The sequence below is a fragment of the Aulonocara sp. 'chitande type north' Nkhata Bay genome, linkage group LG23 (genome assembly GCF_057382095.1).
Source record: "Aulonocara sp. 'chitande type north' Nkhata Bay isolate Kocher_YH1m ecotype deep benthic linkage group LG23, A_spYH_male_GT1.1, whole genome shotgun sequence".
Taxonomy (NCBI): Eukaryota; Metazoa; Chordata; class Actinopteri; order Cichliformes; family Cichlidae; genus Aulonocara; species Aulonocara sp. 'chitande type north' Nkhata Bay.
The window spans coordinates 18801160-18813250 of NC_141365.1; the positions used below are offsets into that span (position 1 = coordinate 18801160).

Below are 12091 nucleotides of genomic sequence, written 5' to 3' on the forward strand. Positions count from 1 at the left end.
GGACCGACGCTGCAGTCCGCTTGGAGTTTTACACTTTTTTTTCCTGCTGATGCCTCGTACTGACTTGGTGTTAGACGGCGCCGGAGGGAGGAATGTACAGCGGACAGGACGACGAAGGCAGACTCCGTAAGTGACGCTAACCAAATGTAAACGGGAAAAAGAGACGTTACGAAAAGGAACAGTTGTGAGGGGAAGAGTGCCATTCAACCAGGGGCCGAGTAATGGCTGGAGTTACTGGCCCTATCGGTCCCTTCGACGAAAGCACGGAGCAATGGAGCTCATATACGGAGCGTTTTGGATATTTCGTTGCGGCTAACGACATACAGGATGCTAAACTGGTGCCCATTTTTTTGAGTGTGATAGGCCCAAAGACTTTTACCCTGCTAAGGAGCCTGCTACAGCCAGCAAAGCCAGGCAATAAAAGTTTCACAGAGATCGTGGACACACTGACCAAACACTTCTCGCCCAAGCCCCTCGTGATCGCTGAACGGTTCAGGTTTCACAAGCGAAACCAAGAAGAGGGTGAGTCTGTCACAATGTTCGTTGCATCGTTACGCAAATTAGCTGAACACTGTGAGTTTAAAGATGTTTTAAATGACACATTAAGAGACAGACTCGTGTGTGGTTTAAGAAATGAAGCTGCACAGAAGAAATTGCTCACGGAAAGTGACTTGACTCTTGAGAAGGCAATTAATATCAGTGTGACCATGGAAATGGCATCAAAAGAAGCCCATGCGCTACATGCTACAGACAGAGTACACAAACTAGACAATGGTAAAGCAAATGCACAGGGACCATGCTTCCGCTGTGGCAAGTTAGGACACCTTGCTAGTGATTGCTGGTGCAAAGAAATGGATTGCAACAACTGTGGAAAAAAAGGTCATGTAGCACAGGCATGCAGGAACAAAAGGTGCAAGGATAAGGACTCAAAGCCTGGAAATAAAAGAGGCACTGCAAGATTCAAAAAAGAAAGACATGTTCACACAGTTAAGCTTCATGAGGATAGAGCAAATGACTCCTCAGATGAAGAAGTGTTGTCTGCAATAAATACTGTGCGAATACTGAAGGTGGATGAAACCTCAGACGGCTTTTGGATCAAGCCCAAACTGGAGGGACATGTTGTAAAAATGCAGATTGACACTGGGTCAAAAGCATCACTAGTGTCATATAATGTCTATAGGACATGTCTGAAGCACCTTCCACTCAAACCCTCCGACACAGTATTTAAAGGATATACTGGACATCGAGTGCCTATGAAAGGAATGGCAGAGGTGACTGTTCAATACAATGGCCAAACTGCTAAGCTGCCTGTGTATGTTACGCAGAAGAACTGCCCTGCTATAATGGGACGTGTGTGGCTCAAAACAATCAGACTCAACTGGCAAGGAGTGAGAAAGCTGTCGCATGGTTCCTCTCAGCTACAGGCCATACTGGGAAAACACCAGGAGGTTTTTCGTGAGGAACTGGGCAGCATGAAAAAAATTACAGTGAAGCTGCATCTCAAGCCTGACTCCAAGCCAGTCTTTATGAAGGCTAGACCTGTGCCGTACGCCATTCGGCCCAAAGTGGAGTCTAATTTAGACGCATTGGTCAAGAATGGGGTTCTGGAGCCGGTTACGACCAGCGAGTGGGCCACGCCCATCGTTCCAGTTCCTAAAAAGGACGGCGGAATCCGGATCTGCGGCGACTTCAAGGTATCCGTGAATCCTGTATTAACAGCAGAGCAGTATCCCCTTCCGCTGATTGATGACTTATTTGCTGGTCTGAGTGGAGGACAAAAGTTCAGCAAAATAGATCTCAACCAAGCTTACCTGCAAATGCACGTTGAAGAGCAGTCACGTGACATGTTGACTATTAACACACATAAGGGACTTTTCAGATTTTGCAGGTTGCCTTTTGGCATCACATAAGCTCCAGCATTGTTTCAACGAGCGATTGATCAAATCCTGAGCGGATTACCTGGTGTGCAATGCTGTCTGGATGATATCCTGTGTACAGGAGCAGATGATGAAGAGCATCTGCGCAACTTGGATGCGACCCTTCAGAGGCTGAAGGAATACGGATTGAGAGTCCGTAAGGAGAAATGTGACTTTTTTCAGTCATCTGTGGAATATCTAGGGCACGTGATTGATGCAAATGGACTTCACACTGCACCTTCGAAGATCACAGCAATCGTGGATGCACCCCCACCACGAAATGTCAGTCAGTTAAAGTCTTTCTTAGGGCTGTTGAACTACTACGGACGGTTCATACCCAACTTGGCATCACTCCTGAAACCACTGCACCCCCACCACGAAATGTCAGTCAGTTAAAGTCTTTCTTAGGGCTGTTGAACTACTACGGACGGTTCATACCCAACTTGGCATCACTCCTGAAACCACTGCACAACCTGCTACGCAAGGAAGAAACATGGGAGTGGACAGCAAGCTGCCAAGAGGCCTTTCAAAAGGCAAAGGATTCACTGACTGCATCTGAGGTGCTAACCCACTTCAATCCCAAGTTCCCAATTCAGCTTGCTTGTGATGCTTCTCCCTATGGGGTGGGGGCAGTGATTTCCCACATTCTCCCAAATGGCGAAGAAAGGCCAATTGCATTCGCATCAAGGACATTAAACACAGCAGAGTCCAACTATGCTCAGCTGGAACGAGAGGCGCTGAGCATTGTATTCGGTGTTCGGAAATTCCACCAGTACCTGTACGGTAGGAAGTTTACACTGTTTACTGACCATAGGCCTCTCACAACCATCCAGGGACCCTATACAGGGATTCCATCTCTTGCTGCTTCACGTCTCCAGAGGTGGGCGTTGATATTGTCAGGACATTCTTATGACATCAAGTATCGCAAATCGGAGTCTCATTGCAATGCAGACGGGTTGTCCAGGTTACCCCTTCCTGTTAAAAAACCCGTCTCTGACACAGTTGAGATCCTCTACTTCAGGGAGGTAGGGACAGCACCTGTTTCGGCTGTGCAGGTGAAAAAGGCGTCCAGAAATGACCCTGTGTTGGCAGCAGTGCTGGACTGGATCATTAAGGGTCTGCCTGCAAGTAAGGGTGTAGACCTGAAGGTTTTCCTGGGAAAGCGGGCGGAGCTTCCTGTTCAGGCGGGATGTTTGCTGTGGGGGAGGAGAGTCATCATTCCCATGTCACTGCGACCAAAACTGTTGAAGCAACTGCATGCAGGACATAGTGGAATAGTGAGAATGAAGGAAATAGCGAGAAGCTATTTTTGGTGGCCAAATATGGACAAACAGATTGAGGAGATTGCTAAGAACTGCTCTTCGTGTCAGATGGTCCGGAACAACCCACCACTTGCTCCTCTTCATCCCTGGGAGTTCCCACAGGAGCCATGGCATTGGGTACACATTGACTTTGCAGGTCCATACGAGGACAAAATGTTTCTTGTAGCTGTTGATGCACACAGTAAATGGCCTGAAGTGACCATAATGAAATCAGCCACCACTGAAAAGACCATAGAAGCTCTAGGAGAAATGTTTAGTAGGTTTGGATCTCCTACTCAGATAGTCTCTGACAATGGACCTCAACTGGTTTCACAGGAAATGGAGGCTTTCCTACAGGCTAATGGAGTGCAGCACATTATGTCAGCTCCATACCATCCTGCAACGAATGGTCTTGCAGAAAGGTTTGTTCAGACAATGAAACATGCACTGAAAACATCACAAGGCCAAGGAGCACTGCATCAGAGACTGCACAAGTTTCTGCTTAACTACCGGAATAGTCCACATGCTACCACAAGGACATCTCCTGCCAACGCAATGTTCAAAAGAGATCTGCGCACTACCTTTGATCTTTTGAAACCCTCAACTGTGAAGGACACTGTACAAAAACAACAAGAGAAACAAATCAGGTACAGGGGTCAAAAGGTCAAGGACAGAGTCTTCAGCACCGGCGAGTCAGTGCAGGCCAGGAACTACCGAGGAGTACACAAGTAGGTTCCTGCAACTGTCATTGCTCAAACTGGTCCAGTTTCATATACAGTTCAGGTGGCCGATGGAGTGTGGAGAAGACACGTGGATCAGCTACTCTGGTCCGCACCAGTGTCTGCAGCAGGGACTTGCGGAGATCTTGGAAATGCATTCATCGACTCGTCAGCCCTTTCACACACACAAGTAGAGAACTCCACCACATCAGGAACAGTAGTTCCACCTGTAAATGAGACTGTAAGAGAGACTGAGGCATCTTCGGTGTCAGGAACAAAGGCTCCACAAGAGAGCACACAGACTGACGTTACCACAGACCGCCGATACCCCAACAGAGAGCGGCGGCCTCCTGTTCGTCTGAGTTATTAGATGGCACCTGACCCAAATGAACGAGGCAGAATAATCCCCATGGGTCATGGGGGAGGTTGAGGTAGTCCACCCTCACTCCCCAAGATAGCAATTAAAAGAGTTGGTGTTGTAACCTTACAGTTAATAAGAGGTGAAATGTTTGTGAGGCTATTACTGTCATGTGCCAGTGAAGACTGAAGTTTGTGAGTAGATCACCTGTTTATTTCGTAGTACATCCTTTGTAAGAGGGGAGGAGATGTTGTGTATTTTGGGTTATAACAGGACCCGTAGCGGTCATGCCCAGAGGCATTATGGGAAACCAGCTTTAGGCTGTCGCTCGGGCTAGCTCCATGTTAAGTTATGCCGTTATAATAAATACCTCAAGTTACGTCGTGGTCCGAGTATCATTGTTATACTAGTAACCCGGAGTGAAGATATAACAGATCACAGGACCTGTTTTTTCCGTAGACTTTCTTTTGCAAACAAACTGAGTCGCCCCCTGCTGGCCTGTAGAAGAACGCAGCTCCAAAGCACTTCTGTACTGAACTCACTGTTTTTTAAGCTATCTCCACTTTTCATATACAGTCTATGGATAAAACATCCATTTATTTTCCTAACCCCTCATCCAGTTCCAGGTCATCATGAGCACTGCACATGTCACTAGTAAATCCCACTGCTAGCTAAAATGTTTTAGAAATATTTCCCCATTCCAAGCAGTATTTTTTTGTAAGATCCCCTGACTATGCACTTTTGTTTGGTCAGCTATGGTCACACAGACCCAGAGGTCTTACCAAAGCAGGAAAAGACAAGCTTGACTTTGTCTGGAAAGGACTTGTCCAGTGTAATTCATGTCATTAAAGCCTTGATTACAGACAAAATGGCTTCTGTCCACTAACATATCTAAACTATGTTAAATGTTAACAATTCTTGTTAAAATACCAAAAAGACATGAAAGTGATCACAGCACTGAGTGAAGGAGTTTCAGTGTACCCAAAAGGTGGCCAGTAATTTCTCACACAGCCACAAAAATATGGAGCCAACACTATCACACACTGCTAGAATATACACACCTAGGCTGTGACCCTAATCCATCTGCTCTGAAAGGGATTAAACAGCATGCTCTCACACATTGTCACCACAGTCATGTGTGTTTCATTTTGCACACTCCATGTTGTGTGCTGTTATGTTCGCCTTTTTTTATGATTAATGCGTTGGGCTGCCTAATAATAATGAACCACCTCTTTGCTAGATTCCCAGGAGGAATCTATGAGGATATTCACATTTCTTCTTTATATATCCATTACAGATCTTAAAGATCAGTACAGCTTAGCACAGCTGTTTAGTGACTCTGCTCCTATCTTTCAGAAACAAAGGACTAGAGTACCTATGGATAGCCAAATATAGTCATTAATATTTTGATACTGGCCTGAGACTTGGGAATCAAACCCACCTTTTAGCACCTGTTTCATAAATGTATGTTGTAATGGACAAACTGAATATACTAACTTTCCAAAATGTCTTTAGAATAACTACACCACCTTTTAATAATTATTAGTTCAAAAGAATCGGACTGAGGAGATTCTAATTCTTCAGGCTTTGTTTTTTAATAATGTCTACATTACTGTAGAATACTGTTGTTTTAGGAACTTTAGATTCTTTTCCATTGTGCATTTACCAGGAAGGTGTCTGAAAAGTAACACCAAACTGTCAGAGTCACAAAAACTATCTTCTTCAATAAAAAAAGCAGTTCTGCTCCGACCTCCATCGAGTCCTGTCCTCAAGATCATTGATTGTCCAGAGTCAACATTAAGAGAGAGGAGATGCATAAAAGCATTAAAATTATCTTGGAATAAGCTGCATGCCAAAGTAGTAAGGAGAAGTGGTGTTTTAAAGGCATTAATGTGGATTTAGTTGTATATTTCTCTTTATTCTTTCAAATTGATTAAGTCTTGTGTTTCGCTTGTGTTTAGCCTTCCTGCATGTGCTTTCTTAAGTTGCAGTGTGTAGTGCCAGCCTCGCCACAGTCAGTTTATAAAATAATCTAGTGTGTGTGCAGCTTGTTTTTGGTATTTCTTAGAACTCACCAGGAATTTTTTTTTCTGTTATGTTCCTCCACTCTCTTTGATTTTCCTGTGAGCTTACAGCACCATGGAGCCCTGGAATTGCAGCTGTCAGTGTTCCAGGTAAAACCACTTTGTAGCTCCTCTAATCTTAAAATAAAATGCCTTAAGCATTAGCACCTTTTTTTGGCATCACTGAACCTATGATTTACAGAAAAGAATGTTTTTTCTGAAAAGCTACAGGGTCTATTCTCCAAATGTTAGGTTTATATTGTTGATTGTCATTTATGCTTAGAAATATTTACTCATATATGCTTAGAGTTTTATCATCAATGTCATGTTGGTAGAGGTTTGCTCCTTAGCAGTCTGTGGAGACTCTGTGTGCCTCCCAGAGCACTCTGGCATGCACACACGTCTTAAGGTCAGGAGAGAGGTTATATCTGCTCTTACTGGTTTATGGTATAGGAGGACACCTACTCTGTATCTGGTTAAGTATAAGAGCCTATTGTTCAGATGTACCGCTAGACTCCTGGCACCAGCATTGGGGAGTCTTCACAGGGTCCCTCCCCCCCCCACACACGCACACACACACACACTTACACGACACACACCGACAAGGTATTCTTTGTCCACATGTATACCTATATGAAACGTCATATGTTAATGAACCTATGCATATTCATGTAACCACAATAAAAGGAGTGCTATGGGGAACCTGGCTGAGAGTCTGACGGAGGTCAAGTGGGTGGAACGACACTTGGCTCCAGGCAGGCCTCCCTCATGCATGAGTAACACAAAGAACTTTGCCTACTTGTGTCTTGCTTTTGCTGTGTAATTAAATTGTCTTGAGCGTTCCAGCGAATAGGTTCAAGCTACAAACCTATCACCAAAAGTTTTGAATACTGAAGAAGAGAATCCAATGGCTGATTCTGAGAGGAGTAAAGTGGCAAAGTGCAGACAAATACTAATCCTGTAAGGCGTCCAGTGTGTGTGAAAATTACCTATTATGTTTTTGATGCTTTTCATCTCAAGACCTTCCTGGCAGGAGCACACACGCAGGAGAAAAAGTAAATCCTCCAAGAAAGACCAGCAATCCCATCAAATGACAATAAACTCATAGTATCCAAACCCAGTCAGACATCCAGTAACAAAACCCCGGTCTGTCAACAGCAGCTGCTTCTTCTTCATTATCCTCCTCATCATCATCTCAGGCTGTTCCAGACATCCAGACGAACAAATCTCCGTCTCTCTCTCTTTTCTTGCATTTCAGTCACACGCACTCACACACAGAGCCGGAGCAGTCCCGGAACTGTTTGTGTGTTACTGTTGTTAGGTTTGCCTGTGGTCAGTTTTTCCAGCTCCAGCTGTAGTAAAACAGCTCAGCTATGAGCAGTGAGCAGCCTATAAGAAGCCACAGAGAGAGGACGGGGTGGGAGCGTACGTCAGAAGAAAGAGACAGAAGGAGGAACACAGAGGAAAATATAGAGTGGAGCTGCAGCTGTGTGTGTGTGTGTGTGTGTGTGTGTGTGTGTGTGTGTGTGTGTGTGTGTGTGTGTGTGTGTGTGTGTGTGTGTGTCAGAGAGACAGAGTGTGTGTATGCATGTTGCCCTGATCATGTGTGCTTCATTTTTGCAGGCTCCATGTTCCTGCCACAGAATCTTTGTGCTGTTATGTCTGTGTCTCTTTTATGAGTCCTGAGTTATGTTGGGCTGCCAAATGTGGACAACATGTGGAAGTAGACATTATTACTGAAATACCTCTTTTGCTTGATTCCACTCAAGAGTAATCTGACACTAAAAAGATTTTTTGACCCTGATCTTTCAGCGCAGTATTGGTTGTATTTATACACTCAGCATTTCGGACAGTTGTTTTTGTTGCCTTCCTAGAAACATGAATGTCTGGTTTGCCATATCTATTCACAGAGAAATTAGGTGTTCAATTAACTGTAGTGTTCACTGTTAAACTCTAGATATAGTTTTACACGAGTAAAGCAATAACTTTTACTTGTGTTGAGTTGGTAGCTGTTACAATCAAACTTCTAAACATATGGCTGAAATTTTTTTTGATGTTTCTATAATCCATTTTGAGAGCTACATTTTTAATTCAATTTATGAAAACGAATGAAATACTGCTATTACACAAGCCAGAGCTAACTAGATTTGTTTGTTAAATAAACACTTATGGGACTGTATTAGATGAAAAATGAATAACTACTGATGGAATGAGGTTGTGATTTTGAGCTGGAGCACAGCGGGGCAGAGCTGGGAGTGTCTGCCCAAACGTGTGGAGAACCTCGAGGGTTGCTGGCTGTTCTAAGCAGTGGGGAACTTACTAGAGAGTCCAGAGTGTGGAGAACTAATCTCTGTAAATGTGAGGCGAAGGAATGTGGACTGAGGTGGAGCAGAGAGGACACTTGATGAAAGACTGCAGGTTTGGTGATCAGGGGCAGATGTGGACGAGATGATGTGTTTTAGTTTATTCTAATGTGCATTTTAACTTAACAATCTGTAATGAAGTAATCTCAATCTTGGTATCAATCCTGAAACAATGCACTGGATAAGCAGATGAAGTAGAAGACAATGGACGGATCGATACATGCATGTACACAGAGATCGATGCGGCAGACACAAAGAGAAAACACGGAAGTGACATACTGACATCCACATACAGCAGGAACATAAAAACTGCACGTGCACACATAAACAAGTGCACATGTGAACTTGTACACATTGTTTTCAGCACAATGCCTGTTCAGTTGTTACATGTATTTTGTGACCTACTTCCTACAAGTGGATAAACATTACTGCATTCCCAGGCATGTCATTTGTGTGTGTGCGTTCATGATTCTTCCACATTGTACAAAGGTTCTCAAAAACAAGAAGTCTGAGCAAGGAAGTGAAAAAGCAGCACAGTCAGATTCAGATTCATTCAGATTGTGATACATGCTAGCCTCGGCTTTATGTTGATTCTGAAAAAAAAAGAAGGGGAAAAAAGGAAAGTGTTCAAATGAAGCAGGTTAGAAAGGAAATAAGTAATCAGTGTTGGGGAGTAACGGAATACATGTACCGCCGTTACGTATTTAAAATACAAAATGTGAGTAACTGTGTTGCGTTACAGTTACCGTTTAAAAGGGTGGTATTCAGAATACAGTTACTTTGTTGAAATGAATGGATTACATGGCCGTATTTTCCTGTTTCATATGTTAGGCTATGCCCTCTCTATTTTTGGTTTCCCCACCGGTGGAAACCTAAACAAGACACGCATTAAGAGGCTCTAATGCCTGTGTCTCAATCTCGCGGCCCATGTCACCTCTACTTGCGGCCCGCATAATGACGTGAAGAAACATTTTAAAAAAAATATTCACAAAATGATTTAATATGAAGGCAATAGGCAGGTTGTTACAGGCATAGCCCTAAAGAATGTAGCCTCATGGGCAGGGAGAATGGACTGCCATACCCGTTATGTGTCTGTGAGCAAAGGAGGGAGAAAAAGAGTCGAAAAGTACGAAATGTCACCGAGAAGAAACGGGACATGGAAGCATGTCAATATAATATAACCACTGCAGCCAAAAAGAGTGCCTGACAAGCCCAGTTGTAAGTAAACTATTAAGAGTCGACTGTACACTGTGTTTGTCTTTACCTCCGAAACAATAAGTCCCGTTGGAGCAGCCTTTCAACGCCTCTCTCTGTCTCTCGCTAGCATAGTCGACCCAGACAACAAAGTAAAGCTATTTTTCGGCTACAAGCCCGACATGAACCCGACGTATTAGCCAGAGGTCCCTTTACTACGGTTCGGAGCTGCGGACCTGTTTATTTAGTTTTCTATACAAGATCGCTGCAAAAAGTGCAGCCTTACCTAATGTCCACCCTACTGTTACTCATTTTATATTAAGAATTAAAAATCTAGTTGGTATTGGTATGGCAAGTAACCTTCAGTATTAATAATAAATCACACAGCAATAGTACATTCATGTAGTTGTAAAAAGCAGGATAGAATATTAAGTAATCCAAAGTATTCAGAATACATTACTCTCATTGAGTAACGTAACAGAATACTTTACAAAATACATTTTGGGGCATGTATTCTGTAATCTGTAGTGGATTACATTTTAAAAGTAACCTTCCCAACACTGTAAGTAATGAAGTGCCAAACACTGCAACTTTGGAAATGGGCACTTGGAGTTTATTCCAAATGTGAGTCAGTCCCCAAAGATCACAATATTTCAATCCCTTATGTTGCACGCATTTAAATATATACTGTACACATGAAAGTATCAAAGTTGAAAAATTGACACTCCACAAACCTATCAGTGACTGAATTGTTATAGTCATCTTTTATATATAGTATATGATTAAAGTTCAGTTAATTTGCTCAAAAAGGGGAAGAGATTGCATAAAAACTTGCTTTGCAACAATGAATATATCAGAATAAACATAAGCAAAGGGAAACATTTCTTTTCAGCCAAGCAGAATATTTACTGTACTGTTATTATAATTTTAATTTACTGATGCAATGTTTAAATGTTTTCTAGGCAAAATGACAAAAAAAAGTATCTGTGCAGGGACAAGTGGAGAAAAATGATGCGCACATGGTGATCGAGAGAATGGAAAGACAGAGAGGTGAAAATGAAACCTGGATTTTATCTGGTAATTGCATGATGTTAAATTGTGTAATTCTTAGCAGTGATGTGAACTCGGAATGTTACATAGACTAGAGTCTCTATTAACAGCATGAAGCAGGATAACAGCGGTCTCATGAATGAGTTCAGTGTGTTTGGAGTAGACCCACATTATACTCGCAGCTACCGTTTTTAAGTGGAAGTAGTGGGCTGCCCCTGCTTTTTTAAGTTCATGCTGTAACCACATTAATTTGTGAAGATCTGCTCATTACAGACTTTATAGTGGTTTCCAATTTAAAATGTTTGCCAAACAGTGAATATGCAACAAACTAATTTTAATATACCTGCACATCTTTGATGAAAAACATATGATATGTAAGAATTTGTTTCCATTAATAAAAGGTTTTATATCACATGTGAAAACATGCAGAAGTTTATCAAACACTCTCTTAAGACAGCTTCCTAGCTCTCTTTGATCTCTGTCAATCTCAGATACAGGGAGCACACAAAACAGATTTTTTCATATACAAACACAAATACACAATTATGATGCAGAGCCAGTGTTATTTTTGGGTTGTTGTTCCTCAAGGTCTAGGTGAAGGGGGGGCTTCCTATTGGTTCTCAGGAAGAAGGCGTCAGCACAAGAAAACAATCAGAGGATGTCCAGTGACAGATCCGCTGATAACACTTCTCTGTTTCTCATTCCCTGACACACACATACATTATCCCAATGAATATCATTATCACCTCATGAAATGTGGACTGCTAATAATGAGTCACAAGCCTGATCCTGTTTTTAACCATGAACACTGGGGCATCTTGCAACGTCTGCATTTCTATATGCATTTGGTATGTAGCCGTCTTTGTTGTTGTTGCCATAAATACGAGCATGCTTGGTCTTGATCTTGGACTTGACAGCGACTGACAAAACAAAGCACTCTGATGTTTGTCCATCAGTCAGCACACATGTTGAGTAATGGGAGCACAGAAACATCTCTGTTGCTACTGTAAATCACAGGTTTCAACCAACAAGTAGGATGTTAAAGCCAATGTTAAAGAGTTCTGCATGAACAAACATGCTTCCTATCATTCAAAAATCAATTTTAATGACCAGCTTCAAAATGTAAA

The 12091-nt window shown here is 42.6% G+C and overlaps 1 protein-coding gene across 5 annotated transcripts in view; it reads right to left on the bottom strand.

Moving 5' to 3' along the window:
• Positions 1 to 12091, bottom strand: part of mcf2l2 (MCF.2 cell line derived transforming sequence-like 2) — a 112759-nt gene that overhangs the window by 86287 nt on the left and 14381 nt on the right. Inside the window, exon 1 of one of the 5 annotated variants that reach the window (XM_086284649.1) lies at positions 7347 to 7717. The exons of the other annotated variants lie outside the window; for them this stretch is intronic. Within the exon in view, the coding sequence (XP_086140775.1) occupies positions 7347 to 7371 (25 nt within the window). The 5' untranslated portion in view covers positions 7372 to 7717. Of the gene's footprint in view, positions 1 to 7346; positions 7718 to 12091 lie in introns of those variants that run through there. 5 annotated transcript variants of the gene reach the window in all.